The 15,530-nt window shown below is 40.7% G+C and overlaps 1 protein-coding gene across 3 annotated transcripts in view; it reads right to left on the bottom strand.

Annotated features, from left to right (window-relative positions):
- Positions 1-14,479, bottom strand: part of SLIT2 (slit guidance ligand 2) — a 398,287-nt gene extending 383,808 nt beyond the window's left edge. For all 3 annotated transcript variants that reach the window (XM_079920024.1, XM_079920023.1, XM_079920025.1), the window contains exons 1-3: positions 13,366-14,479; positions 10,557-10,628; positions 9,328-9,399 (exon numbers count right to left, since the gene is read on the bottom strand). In XM_079920024.1, the coding sequence (XP_079776150.1) occupies positions 9,328-9,399; positions 10,557-10,628; positions 13,366-13,544 (323 nt within the window). In that variant the 5' untranslated portion in view covers positions 13,545-14,479. The remainder of the gene's footprint in view (positions 1-9,327; positions 9,400-10,556; positions 10,629-13,365) is intronic.
- Positions 14,480-15,530: the final 1,051 nt, after the last annotated feature.

Below are 15,530 nucleotides of genomic sequence, written 5' to 3'. Positions count from 1 at the left end.
TTCACCTACACTAATTTTGATGAATAAAGCACTTAACAAGGTTAACTGTAAAGTGAAACCAAAAGCTTTTTTTTTTTTCTTTGCCAGGCATGGATCTGAGGAAAGAGTACTTCCAGAGTCTACTATTAAACATTTTCAATAAAATATAACTTAATGATGACCTTGTTATATTTTGTCTGAAAAAATAGATTACAAGTATTCACAACAGGGCTAATAAGAATTTGTCTAGGGAAGACTCCCCATTGTCCAAATAGGCAATTGCAATTTTTGAAATGACAGAGATGTGCTTTCATAATCTGATCCAAACCACTGGACTAACAAACATCGTCCATGATTCTCCAGCCAAAACAAGCACGCTCCTTCAGGTCCCCAGCCCCTGCACAGGCAACTCTCTGTACAGAGCTTTCCCTTTTCTCCAAATGGTACTTTCTTACATCCTCTGTGTAATTCCCCTGATTCTCCTAAAGTTGATTCCTCCCTTGCCTGTGTCTCCATATGCCCATAGTATTTGATAAATAAGAGTCCCTCACACTATATTATATTTATTCACACACTGGTCTGATTCCCACTACACTGTAAACTCTTCAAGTGTAAAGGCCATATCTGTGTATTTCCTTCCTTCTTTCCGGGCACTTATTAGGTCCTTAGGAAAAACTGCTCTTTGCATTTTGATATAGTTCAGCAAAATCCTAGCATGTGCATTTTATGTTCAGGCAACTTTCTCCAGGCATGTTCCCTAAGGTACCCGCCTTAGGTTTTATGCCACCCTCCAGATAACCTAAGACCCGCCACCAAACCTGCTTTCATGTGCTCTATACAGCAATTGCCTCCTTTCCCTTCCTTCAACCCCCCCCCCAGCCATGCCATTCTCAACATCATCTAGAAATTGGAAGGAATTCAATATGGTGAAACAAATTCAGATACCCAAGTGACTGAGGGCTGCTACTAGATTTCTTGTTAATGGGTCTACATTGGTCTCATTTCAGATATTGTAAGAAAGTAGATAATTCAGATACGGTGCAAGCAGTGTCTTTTCTCAATTTTTTTTCAAATTCTTAGTGGTTCTTAATTCATTCCCAAAGTAATAGCTAACATATATTAAGCTTACTAGGTGAGAGTCGCTGTTCTGAGAAGTTTACATGAATTATCACATTCATTCTACCCTATGAGTAGGTCCTACTGTCACTGCTGTTTTGGATGAAGGTACACAGCTCATAGAAAGTTCTGTCGCTGTTCTGAGAAGTTTACATGAATTATCACATTCATTCTACCCCATGAGTAGGTCCTACTGTCACTGCTGTTTTGGATGAAGGTACACAGCTCATAGAAAGTAGAGCTAGAACCTGAATTCAGGTGGGCTGACTCCAGAACATACCCTCTGAATCACTCCTTTCAAAGAGTCAGTCTAAACATTCCTCAAAATAATGTAATCCTCAACTTTCCTTTTCACCAATCTTTTTTTGGGAAAAATGTAGTTTTACATAGCCCACTTCCTAAATATCTATGAATGAATCACCTAAAAATAAAACACCAAGTTTTATTAAAAAAAAAAAAAACTAGCTGTATAGGCAGTTCACTATTTTAATGATCTATTTAAAATACCTAAAGTTGAGAGCAAAACAAAAATACGTATAAAATATTTTTCTCAGAATTCAAGTAATTTATCACTATTCCATGAAAATTATTATGAATGATCTTAATGTGTCTAAGCCTACCATGTGTATAAGACACAGTAGTATACAAAAAAAGGCAGATAATAGGTGACATGGTAACATGCATAGAAAAATAGTATGATTCCATTTTTTTTCTTTAAAAGAGTATCAATACACTTTTGCTTCCTGTTCTGTTTCCTCTTCCATTAGAACTAAGAATAAATTGAAATACAAACATTAAAATAAAAAGTGAAACTCTTCCAAAATATCCAATAAAGGAAAACAATTTAAGCAGAATTTCTAATACAATGACCAGAAATTAAGTTTTTAAACTAAAGAGGATTTTTTAAAATCCAGAATTAAGTTAGACTATCAAGGTGCACAACAATTTCTAAACACAGCTCGAGAGAAAATAACCTAGCTTCTTCTAATACCACAGAATACTTCTTGGTAGCTCGAAGATGAGTGTGTCATAATAATAACTCTAATGTAAATGTGTTAAAGAAGTTAAAATCTGATAGTCCAAGAACAGATAAACAGCATGTAGTGAATTAAGGGCATCTCAGAGGAGGATTTATGGGAATCAACATGAATTTGCTGCATTAAGCAGACCAGGTGGGTCAATTACTAATTGTTCCCAGCAAGGATACTCAATTGTGTCAAAGCACAGATAAGAGATTCAGTGATATTCAGCTCCTGTGTCATCACCAGCTAGATGGAATCTGCCCACAAGATCTCAGGAGACTGACTGAAAATTCGCTGGATAGAAATTCATGGTTTCAGAAAGGTGTGTAATGTGTGTCTCTGAGACACATATTTTTAGGGTAAAGATAAGAAAGATCTCAGCAACTGTTTCCTCTGTGCTATGGGCTATTTTTTCAGTGTGACCTTCAGCAGGGTGAATGATCTTTCTGGGTCACACTAAAGATCACTGGCCTCTGAAATGCAGGTTCTTAACAACCTCAACTTGAAGGGCAGCATAAGCATTACTGACAAGCATTGTTTCAAATTATTATCTGCCAGCTGCTCCTGTGACTTGTCCATTACTAGAGGTTGGAGGTCTCTTATTGTTTCAACTTTCACCTCAATTCAATTAACACTTGCAAAGTTCACCCCCATCCAAAATGTAAAATGAAAACGATTTTACCAAAGCTAGTAAAAAATGCAAGTCTCATATTTACCTGTCATTGTAAATGTAAGGTATTACAATGTGCCATTTGATAAATGCTGCCTTAAAAAGTCTATCTTTTACAATCTTCTATTTCTCAAACATAAATGCCTTCTTCTCAGGTAAATTACCATTCGCCTTTTATGCTAACATTTTTAAAGCAAAGATTTTTAACATTTAGCTAGTATTAGATAAAGTTTATACTTTCAGCAGTGATATCAGTATTTTCACCCTTTATATTCTGTGGTAGGGAGATCAAAACTTATTAATAAAAATGTTGCTTCCTGTTCATTCCCGTTACTTCTCGATATTCTCTATACATTCAGAGATTTTGATAAATACTCTGAAAAAAATTTGGAGAAGGTTTTGTACTTTCTTCACATCTTGTCTATTGATTATATGCTATAAGAAAATCAGAAGGAAAATGATGGTAAATATGGATATTTAAAAGTCAAAGTTATTATAGACACATTTTATTAGCTCAATAAGATAAAATAATTCAGAAACTCAGTTTCTGAAAAACAGGAAGGGAGATGTTGAAATGTATAATAATAATAGTTCCTTACGTGCTAACTCTGTGTCAAGCATTTTGTGAAACTCTGTGCATTATCTTACTAAAATCGTGTACCAATACTATGAGATATGATAATTGTTTCTGTTTTAATGATGATAAAACTGCAGTTTTAAAAGACGAAGCAATTTGATGAAGATCTCACAGTGGAATTGAAACCAAGGGTTTTTTGATGCCACTCCTATCTAATGTTTTAAAAGCAGGTAGAAGAGTTTGTATCTGTTTAGAAAGATAATCAACAGCACAACCAATGAGTGTCTGCCAATATTCATAGGACACCAGGCAATAGCATATAAAATTACAAGCTGCCTACACTGAGGGGAGTCTAGGTTATCTACACTGAATAGGGCAGCAGCAGAGAGATGAAGCCCCACCTTCATCCAGGGCGGACAGACACTGCCAAGATGACAATCAAACAAATTTTTGTTAATATTATCTTAAAGCAAGATTCCAATTGCATTAAAACCAAATCAGTGCTATTGTTACCAAACTTTCATTCTGAAAGTGTTTTCACCAATATTCCTCCCAGTCCAGCAGATATAAATTGCTTTGAAAACAGATAAGAGCAATATATACAAAGTCCACACAGAAAAGTCTCTCCTTCCATGTAAAGTTGTGGAATTCGGGCTAGAAGGCATAATTCAGGCAGAAAGGTATCCAACAGGAATGAAAGACAGAGTTCAATGTAAAATATTTGACATTCGTTGCTTCCACAAATACATTGTAACAGTGCAAACTAAACTACTCATTTCAGGGGAGGTATAAAGGACACAGCATCCAGCAAACACTATCACAAAGGATGAGCCCAAAACAGATGTGGGAAAAATAAACAGCCTTGCTGTTTCAGAATTTATAAAACGGTCCACAAAGAGCAAACAGGCCTTCTCACCACCGTTCAACTTCAAGGCCCATAAAAAAAAACGCTGCATGAGAAACCCTCTCAGACAGATTGAATGTTCTGCAAAACTTCTAATAGTGCACTTGCATTAAAGCCTTCTAAGACCATAGTCAGTAAATGTAATTTAAAATCGTTCAATATTGCTTACAAACAGGTGAAAATAATTTGATATTTGGCTATCACAGATAGTGATACACTCTTGAACATCTAGGTGCATGATTTATCTCATACAATGTACATACTGAGCCTCTTTGCTGAGTTTGAGATGTTCTTTAAAGAGCCTTTCCCGAGAAAATAACTGCCGTGATTTTAAACTTGGGTATAAAGGTGCCAGAGAACAATTCTTTTAAGATGAGCTTGCATTCTTTTCCAAGGAGATTAGCACTGTTAGTTTGCCCTTACTTCAAGAAAAAGGACGTTATGTGTTGCCTATAAACCTGCAGGATGAGTCAGAAGAGGGATTCTCCACCTTCATGAACAGGGGATAAGGGGAGCCTTCCTTCAGACCTGTTCCACAACATATTCTCTATCTGAACTCATGTATAGCGACCTACAACAAAAATTCTAGAGTGCCGTAGTTCCTCAGCCTCACATTGGCTGTCTCATGCCTACACATGGTGTGCACACCCAGGGAGAAATAACTCAGCATCACCTTCAAAAAATACATGTGCCTTTTAGATATTGTTTAAGGAGAGGATAGTGTCTAGTCAAATTTAGGCTCTATTGTAAAGACATTTCTAAATTAAAATGAGTATTTTCTTTGTATTTACTTGATAGAAACTTTAAAATAGCTAAGTGAACAGGCTTTGCATGGCTTCATTATAATAATATTTTCAGGACTCTTTTTTCCAAGTAAAAATGAGTATCAAATGACAACGTTAGTAGAAAAAAGGTAATCTCAAATCCAAAGATACCAAAATTTGGAATGTTTAAAGCAATATTGTCTTATAGGAATGGCTTTACAACGTATTGGTAGGAAAAAAAGTGCAGTCCAAGGCTTTGCCTTTATCACTTCTGCAGTTTCCTTATTGCAAGGGTATGACTGTGAAGTTAATGAAATATCTAATATCCAAGGTTTTCAATGGTATGCTATTGGTTCTCATTAATATAACCTAGGCATATACACATTTTATTTTGCATTGAGTGTTTCGTTGTATTTCAGACAAAATACCCTAATTTCTTTTGGACAACCTTTAAAAAATTTCAAAACCTTTCTCATACTCTTGCATTTGTATTATCCAGCAACTTACAAAAGCAGATGATTTGCAGTAGTGAAATACTGAAGTGGCCATAAAATAGAACTTTAATGACTGCAGCATAATCCCATAAGACATAAGTGAACAACATAACTTTACACCAGCATAGAAAAGTCAGGGGTCCCAATGTGATTTTTTTTAGCCTTCTAACACATTATACACTAACCAAGAAATACCTTGAATTAATAATTTTGCCTGGAGATTTTATTGCAAGTATACACAGGCATCTTCTGTGAAATATAAAGAAGTATAATTCTTAAATGTTTCTTTACTGTAGCTTATTTGTAGTTTGTTTTTCCTTAATTAATTTCCATTGACTATCTAGTCACTTAACTATATTAGATTTCATTTGAACATTTGATTAAACAATGAGACCTGTTAATGCAATCTACATGAGGCACATTCTCAAGGCTTCATTCTCATCTCAGATAAGCAGGTACTACCGGCAACACAGAGCATCCATGGGAATCCACCAGTGCACATGTTAGGTCTGGGCATAAAGTAGGAAACTGACAAAACAGGAAGTACTGTGTGCTCATAGTGTGTAGGCATGATTAAAACTTATTCCTTTTACAATGATTCATAACCACATTCTGATCATCATATCATCTGCTGTTGTTCTCTATACAATACAAAGAAGGAAGTGAAGGGAAAGGAGGCAGTGAGACAGAAAAGGGAGGAAGGGAGGGAGTATTTCAATACCCATCTACTACTTGACATTTTGACTGATAACCTTGTATTTCATCAATTCTTTGAAGTGGAAAAAATGTGTTTCTTTTGTAGCTATAATGCTTTGATTTGCCAATAATGATTTTCTCATCCTATACTAAAATTAAATCCAACCTAATCACATGACCCTGTTTCTTAGAGATTAAAAGTTGGATTTCTAAAAGGCACAGCTCTTATCTTCTGTTCTCAGATGTCTTCTTTCTGATCAAGTTAAAACTCTAGCAACATAAAGTAAAAAGAAAAAAACTTATAATTTTGAAATACTCATAAAATATTTGGAATTGTTCTGATTTTATCATTTTAAAATGAAAAAATAACTTAGAACCATAAATTGCATATGAATAAAGTTAATGTTTTTATTTTTTGTTCTTCACACAAAGAAAGAAAATTAACTTGCTATATTATATATACAGTATAAATGGCATTCACAAGATAAACCTGCATTTATACACCTTTTCATAATTTGGAGTTTGAATTTAAAACTCACATTTAAATTGCTAAAAAAACATATAAACTCACACAAGGTATAATTATTTATAAGTTAATTCACTGATTACTTCCTGTTTATTACACTGTCTCTTGCAACTTTCGGGGGAAAAAAAGGTAATTTGTGTGATGTTAATGACATCACCTACTACAATAAGAATATATACCATAATAATATTATTATAAGGCCACAGTAATTTGATTATAGAACTCTCTGGGTAGCTTTTTAAAATTTTTTTTAATTAATATACTGAAAAAAATTTAAAATAGTTTGTTCCACAATAACCTGAATGCATTCTTTAGCAAAACTGCTTGCCATTTAATGTATTTAAAGAAATAAATATTTGAAAAGTGTATCCACAATGCTCCTAAGAAATGGTTTTGAATTCCAGAGTCCCAAGGAGATGAATTGGCTGTCAGATAACAATGTGCTTCCATCAGATGGACTTGGCAGTTGTAAACAAAAGGAATTTTCTCAGCTTTTCCTCACAAATATGAAATATTTGCTCTCGGCCAACAGCTGGGGTGATTTAAAGAAGTCCTGCATATATATTAGTTTTCATTCAAAATTACAAATCCTCCTCCCACTCTGCAACATCTGACTGCATCTCCGTAGAACAGAAAATTGTTCTGAGATGAAGTGACATTCCCGGGGAAGTAAAAGTCAAAAAATAGTACCTACTTACAACTTTAATCGAATTTCAGATCATAAGGTATCTGGTTAATAATTTTTAGGAAAAGTTCATTTATTCAAGATGAAAGTTCAAATGGTACTCCAAAGTGGCTTGAAAAATAATGAGAAAGTTTGTTTTATTCCAGTGTTTCTGAAAATATTTAAAATTACAATATAAACAAAATATAGACTTCATGAAAAGCCACTGAGAATCCTTCAATGATATCAAAGTTGTTTAAGAAAAAAATATACATACATATATATCTCTCTCTCTCTCACATGGAAAAATGTATATATGTGACTACTAAACTCATATATATGAATAAATAAAAGTTACTCATGGAAAAAACTGTTAATGCTTAAATGATAATTTTAAATTATCTATTCATCTTACTAAACATTTAAATTATATTAATGCTTAGTTTTTAATGGATGGATTAAAAATACTTTTGCCAAGTTCTCACTAGAGATTAGCTATTCATAAAAGATATCAAAGAATAAATACTTTCAGAGTATTTTTATATGTTAAGAAACAGCTTACGAACTTATAAACTTTGTTATAAACTTAACCCAATATTTAACTTATTTTTATTTCCTCCCCAAAACTAACTCTAAGTAGTGGTTTTAAATTTATTTTGAATTCCACAATTATATCGCTATATTGTAATATTATTCATGAACAAAATTTTATAGCAAAATAAATTAGATATCTCTGTTTAATTTTACTCTAGGTTATAAAAGTGTAGCCTATATTTACAAATACCTTAGAAATTGACAAGCCACTTTTATATTTACAGTTACACAGAATTAACTTTTGCCCTTGGGCCCAGTGAATCTGAGCACGTGCTATGCCTTAAATGAACTTCATATTTCACTATTTTAAATAAATAAATTTATTTAAATAAATAAATTTTATTTTAAATAAAATGTTTATTTTTACCTAAAGTGCCTCTTAAAGCAGGCATGGAAACATTAAAATAATTGTTGCTGCTTTTAAGAGAGCTGATATTTGCCCTTAGAAATGCAAAGCTACTAAACTTGAATTATCAAGACATATGGAGATATGTTATTCATATTTCAAATGACAAACTGTGTATTTTATCTAATTATTTCAGCAGAGGTTTTTGTCTTTTGTATATATACACTATAGGCATTAAATAATAATGGTCCTCCAGTAATATATAACAATCCATAAAATTTTGTGTCTGAAAAAATAAAAATGTATTTTAAATCCTGAAGTTCACATTTGATCTTCTTGGAAAAAAACAATCAATGTTAAATGATGTGCTTTGATAACATAACTCTTACTTCCATTTCTACTAAATTCTTTTTCCAGCAAAAAAAAATTTAGAAAGCTACTATAAAATAATGAAATAAAACTGTGAATAGCAGTTATTAATAATATTCACCACAAGTGTTAAATATCAGAAAGTAAATCTTTATCACTAAGAACTTTAAATATTTCCTCAAATGTCACTAATGACACACATAGCAATAGCATGGGAACTAAAATAACTATCAGCAAAACTCTTCTTTTCCATAATGTACCATAAATGCAAATAAAATTACCACCTTTCTTCCTACATAAGCAAATAAAACAAACTAGATGAAAAATAAGAAAAAATGTACATCTCTAAGTACCAAAGCAATGGTTACCAAGGAAGTAAATGTCTCAGGAAAGTAAGTCTGTATTTTTGAACTTGTACAAGTTAGTACTATTTATGCAAAAATTCTATTATTTCTAATTGTAAATTAGTTTGAAAATCACTTTATCAACTTCTTTTTTCCGTAAACTTACAAAGACTAAGACATGAAATTGAAGACATGGTCCTTGAAATGCAACTATTTTAAAATATAGTTATGTCGTCATAAGTTTGGAATTGAAAATACTTACAGTCTCTCCAGTTCTTTAAGATCCTGGAATGCTCCTCTTTCAATGGTGCTAATCTTATTCTCCATAAGCTGACTGAAATGCAAAGTATAACAGGAGTCTTAATGTTACCACTCACCATCTGAAAAAGTGTCAGTTCAGCAACTGAAAACTTGTCCCTTTATGAAGTTAAATACTGCTCTGGTTTGAGATTCAATATCAAATCTAACAATGTTGTATCTGAGAAAAATCAGGGAAGGAAAATAGCATCCTCATCACGAAACTTTCATAAAAAATGCTAATTCAGTTTCTCACAAAATTTTGTCAGAATCCTGAACCTTAAACTATAGTATATCCTGAAAAGTAACCCATGACACTACAACTCTGATGGCTGTTTTTCAAGTGAATTCTTAACTGAAAGAAACAACATACAATAATTCATCATACACATACTTCAATTCACTGATGGATATATGTCAGAAATTGGAAGAATTCATAAAGGCCAAAAATGTGTTTTTCAAAAGTGAACAATGAACACGCATGATCAAAAGTATATGTGCACTGCAATGTAAACATTTATAAATCTATAGGTAAAAACAATTTTACATTACACTGAATCTCAAATGATTGTTTATTCACAACTAACTTAACACATTAATTAAAAAAGTAATCATACTGCAACAATTTTATGAGTTGCAAAGCTTTAAAATACAAGAAATGATTCAAAATATGACCAACATATTTTTATAGAGAAACAGTTCCCACTAAAAACTCTGCGAAAACCTGGATTGTTTGATTTTAATGTTACAAAATATAGGTACATGTTGCTTGCTAGAAGAGTCTGAACATTTTTATATTAGCAATAATAAAATGCAGGCCCACTTAAATTCTTTATAGTTAATCTCAAATCCTAAAAATATATCAAATGTCTCACATTACTCATTCATATTGTAAAAGCAACTATTCTACATTTTTATATGCATAAGGCACTTACGGTATGGTATAGCAAACATTTGAAGTCATTTCCATTATACTGTTTCTATGGCTTGCATCCAACCTTAAAATAAAGGCCTACATTTTTATTAAAATTGAAGTACACTGATAAACAAAAAAAAAAAAGGAAACTAAGGCCTTTTAAAATTTTATGTTTCTGTCATTGAGGCAGTTATTAAAACTGAGATCAGTAACAATTCAAAATACACAACCTTAAAAAACAAAAGAGAATTCTCCAAAACACAGAAGAACATACTTACAGAACTCTTAGGTGTCGAAGACCAGCAAAATCTGTCTTAGTAATCCGTGTGATGTTATTTCCATTCAAATCCCTAAGAGAAAACAAGTAAGAAAATGAAAGTTCTGTTTAATTTCTACCACTATCTAGTTAAACAAAGACAAATATAAACAAAATAAGAGCTTTGAGATAAAGGATCAGTTCCAATTACTAAAGTAGTTTGCAAAGTAAAAGACAGAGAAAGAAAAGGAAGTCATCTCTGAAAGAAAATTTTTAAAATGATTAAGTTTACAGAGTCCATGCTTGCTGTCATATGACAAGAAAATGAAGTGATTCTGTTATCAAGAGATGTTCTCTTTTGTGTGTATATGGGATGCTTTCAATTTTTGCTTTTATAAGGAGGTGTATATTAATTTCACAGGTATTCTGATATTCACTATTATTGTTAGTAATGTTCCCAAAAAGTTACCTTCAGGAAGTTAAAGGAACACTTTTCTAATACTATTCAGGAAGAAAATTTTAAAAATTCAGAACCCTATCCTTAGGTGGCACCATGGCTAAACTTCCTAAGGCAAAGAATAAAGTTTGAGTGCCATCAAAAGAACTGCACTTCAAAGACTCGCATTTATAAGCATTTACCTTCCAACAATTCTATGTTTGTATGAAAACGAAACTCTTCGTTTGCAGCTCGGGGACACCCGCTGTGACTGTAAAGTGAAAACTACTAGCAAGGGCAATAGTGGAAATAGTATTCAGGCCCTGACATTTTTGTTCAGATTTCAGCACCACGTTTCCCTCAAGAGTCACAAACCCCTTTTCTGGCATCTTAGGTCAAGATCTAAACTTGCCCTGGTTCCAATCATTTCAAATAAAACCAGGCTTTGCTGCGGTTTGAATGTTCTCCTTCACGGAAGTAAACCCCACCTTGACTTTGAAAACATCATGTGTATTTAATGTGTTTATGTTGTCAATGACATAATTTTATAAGCCAGCACTGAGTAAACTATTTTCTGAAACTTCTTTATAGATCCCTCATAGGGGTAAATTTTTTTTCAAGGACCTTAAAACTCAATTGCTATTTTTTCCCCGAACCGTTCCCTTTTTGCTGAATAAGACATGTTAGTGCTTAAACTTTAAACTGTTCTGAATAGCATGAAATGACAAGGGCTAAAAGAGAGTTCTGCACTGCTTTCTCCCCAACCCATTTTCCGTGCTGAGCAAAGTACCATCGAATTGTTCCTACAGTGGTTGGGGTCTTTCTTTATCCGGGCTACTTGCCATAAGCTGAGTCCCAACCGCCACCGCCAGCCCCCCAGTCCCAGACAAACTTGGGAGATCATATTCTGACAAGATACCCTGGGTAGGGACTCAACCTGCCCAGCGCTGCGGGCCAGGGAAGGAGGGCAGAGACGGAGTAGCGGGCGGCCCAGTGGGGCTCGGGATGGGGCAGCCACTGGCAAGGGAAGGAATGGCTCAACTCTGGCCTTTAAACTGAGGGCGAGGAAAATGGGTTGGATAAGAAGATCGACTCGCCGCGCTGCGGGCCGAGCTGGTGGAAACCTGCGAATCCAAGGCGTCCCCTCCGCCGTCCGCCCCCCTCGCAGCCTGGGGACGCAGGGGCCCGGGGAGCGCAGCCTGAGAGCGCTGCCCCGGCCGCCCTCGCCCCCCCGGGCCCAAGCTCAGCGGTGAGGGGAGCGCGCCCCGGGCGCCCGGGAAGCGCGGGGCGGCGGCCTCTGCGTTCACAAAGAGAACGGCCTCCACGCTCCACTTCCCTGAACTCGGAAAGCGCCCCACAAGCGGCGCGTGGGCCGTCAACACCCGCGTTGCGATTACTTCTTCATTAGAGGCTCACAGAGACAGGGAGGCGGGGATGTCTGCGGGCAGCAGAGCGCGAAGAGAGGAAGGAAGGGGAGAGGCTGCCACGAGCAGGGACGCAGAAACTGCCAGAAAGGTGGAAAGGGGGCACTAGGGCTCAGCAGGAAGGGCCGAAGGGGGCAGCCGAGGGCCGCGGGGTCACCAAATTGGTCAGACGCGACTTGGCCGGCTCCGCTTGGAGAACCAGCCCTAACTTCGCCTAGCCGACGGGACGTGGTCCGCCTCCGGAACCTTCCCCCTCGGACAGGTCATTGGGGCTCGCCGCCGCCGCCGCCTCCTCCCAGGGGAAATGAAAGGCGGGGGAAGAGTCGCGGGGGGCTGCGCGCGGCCACCGCGAAAGCTGCTGCCGTCCTGGGGCATCCTTCCTTCCGCGGCCTGTAGAAGCGCCCCTGGGCGGGCTCAGCCGCCCCACGACCCCGTCTCCTCTCCCTCAGTCCCCAGGAGGGCGACACAAAGCCGGGGAGCGGAGGTTTCTCTCTTTTGAGTACCCCCCCTCCCGCGTCAACCCCCCTTCTTCGCGCCACCCCGCGATGACAAGAGCCGGGACTCGGCCCTGAACCGACCCGCGACAGTTCCCAACCGCAAGGTGACTCCGTTTGCAGAGTCCGAGGAACAAAGTCGCGTCTCCCTTGCCCCAGGCACCCGCGACTATTCGTCCCCCATCTCCCCGTCTCCCCAACCTCACAGAACTCGCCCGCAAAGGGCTGCGAGTGGCGGGACTGGAGCCGGAGGAAGGGACCAAGCGCAGCAGCCAGCGGGCCCGCCCCTCCTTGGGCAGTGGCCCCTCCCCGGGCAGCGCCCTCCCAGAGAGTTCAAGACCAGGATGCGCCTTCGGGAAAGCTAGTGAGGACTGACCCAGGCACAGTTCTCTGTGCCGCTCAGTCCCTCCAGTCTCGACGCAGGGGCTGCGCAACCCCGATGGTGGGGAGGAAGGGGGAGGAAGAGCCCATACTCACAGTCTCTCAGTGCTGCGGGGGATGTTCCTGGGCACACTGCGCAGCGCCAGCCCGTGACAGTCCACTGTGCTCCCGGAGCAGGAGCACTGCGCCGGACACGCTTGCGGCGCCACCTTGTTCAGGATCGCCAGCACTAACCCCAGCGACAGGGACAGCGTCTGCCAGCCCACGCCGCGCATCTTCCCCCGCCGCCTCCTAGCTCGCCGGCGCCAGGGGTTTTCTCTTTAGCTTGCTGCTCTGTTGGAACTGCGCTGTGCCTGAGGCCCAGTGCCTGGCGCGAGTCTAGCAACCCAGAGTGTCCGGATAACGTGCACAAGATAATATAGAAGTAACAGTAATATTCAAGGCAGTAAAGCTAACACAGATACACGCCTCTCAGCTCCCCTCACCCTCCTCCTGCAAGGCAGGCGCTCCTTGGGCAACTTTAGGTCCTGAAGATCAGTTGGCCCGGCCAAGGCTACAGGGAGACCCCAAAGCAGCGGGGAGGAGATCACGCGTCGTCTGCCTCACAAATATCAACTTGGAGGTAAAAGACCTGGAGCTCCCAACCGCGGTGAAGATCGTGAAGATGCAGGGGCCAGTTGCGCGTGGAACAGGGGTGATCCGGTTCCACCGACCCCCTCCGCAAATCCAATTCCAGTGAGGACGGTAGGAGACAGAAGAAGGAGGCTCAGTAGGAATGGTGGCCTCGGTCAAAGTGGGCTCTCCGAAACTAGAAGGCGCAGGAGCCCCGCGGGCCGGGAGCGGAGCGCGCTGAACGACCGGACATGGCGCGCGGGGGCGCACCGGGCTGACGCGCAGCCTAGGGGGCGCGGGACCGCGCTGCGGGGCTCCTGGCGAGGCTCACTCACGCGGCCTGCCCCACCGGCCTGCTGCTCCTCCGCAGCCCGGGCCGGTCCTCGTCGTCTACCGACAGCGGAGGACGATTTGCAAACACACATGCACTTCGCTGAAGGATGTCTGGGCAATTCCGCCTCCCGCCCCGGCGTCCTTGGAGACGCTCCGCACGAGGGCCTTCCACGGGGTCACGCAGAAAAGACAAAAGGGCAATCGAGCCGCCCAGCAAGCAGGAATATCCACTAGTCACGACCCCGGGAGAGGAAATCCAAGAGGCCAAGTTGAGGATGAGAGCTCCTGCTAAGGCTGACTAGGGAATGGCTGACCGGCCGGCCAGAAAGAGTGCAAAGGCCAAGACCCGCTTCCCGGGTCCTCCCGGGGCGTTCCGGACGGTGGAGAGATGGCAGCTGGGTCTGTGGTATCTGCTAATCCGAGGAGACCCCAGGAGGCAGCTGAACGGCAGTCCTATGTGCGTGCGTGTGTCAGCCCCTCTCGTCTCCCGGATACGCCGCAGCTCCGCAGCAGACACCTGATGGCAAAGGTGGAAGAAATAAAAGCAGGCTCCTGGGCCGGGGCAGCCCCTCGGTCTCCCCCCGACAGCCCACAAGTGGGTCCTCCTTCTCAAAGTGCAGGAACTTTTCCCAGGGTTTGAATCCAGTCCCCACAGCCACGGTGGGAGTCGTACCGCCGACGTCGCGACGCCGCCCGACTCTGGGCGCTGCACCTGACTCGGCGGCCGCAGTCCGGAGCAGCTTGTCTCCTTCCAGGCTCTTCCCCCTCTCCAAGTGGCTTTCTGCGCCCCTTTCTTGGGGGAGGGAAGTGGGGAAGAGAGAAAGCGGCGACAGGGAGCGGGGACTCGGTGGCTCTGCTGACTCCCGAGCTCCTGGCAAGTGTCTAAACAATAGGACGGACGCAGCAGCCCTAGTCTCGCTCGGCTGCGGGAAGGTGGGTTGTTGTTGTAACTGGAGTTGTTGGCTCGGGCTGCCTGGCGCTCAGCGCAGCCGAACAAAAACCCAGCCCGCGCCTGTGGAGCCGGGCGCGAGACCCCGGACGCTCCCCTTTCTCCTCAGCGCTCCCGCCTTGCCCGGAAAGCTCGGTAGCTCCCGCCTGCGCCCGGGAGCCACGGCGCTCCCATCACTCGCCGCCGCCGCCTTTTTTTAACCACCGTCTGCGGCAGCCACCACCGCCGCCGCCTCCAGCCTCCGCCAGTCTCCGCCGTCCGCGAACTCCCCAAATAAATAACCCCAAGTCAGAAGTTAAGCCGGCGCCGGCTTTATATACCCGGCGGAGCCCCCACCCCCTCGGCTCCGCCCCGCGCGGGCCGGCAC

The sequence above is a fragment of the Stenella coeruleoalba genome, assembly GCF_951394435.1.
Source record: "Stenella coeruleoalba genome assembly, chromosome: 4".
NCBI classification, from domain to species: Eukaryota; Metazoa; Chordata; class Mammalia; order Artiodactyla; family Delphinidae; genus Stenella; species Stenella coeruleoalba.
This window is presented reverse-complemented; position numbering and strand designations above follow the sequence as displayed.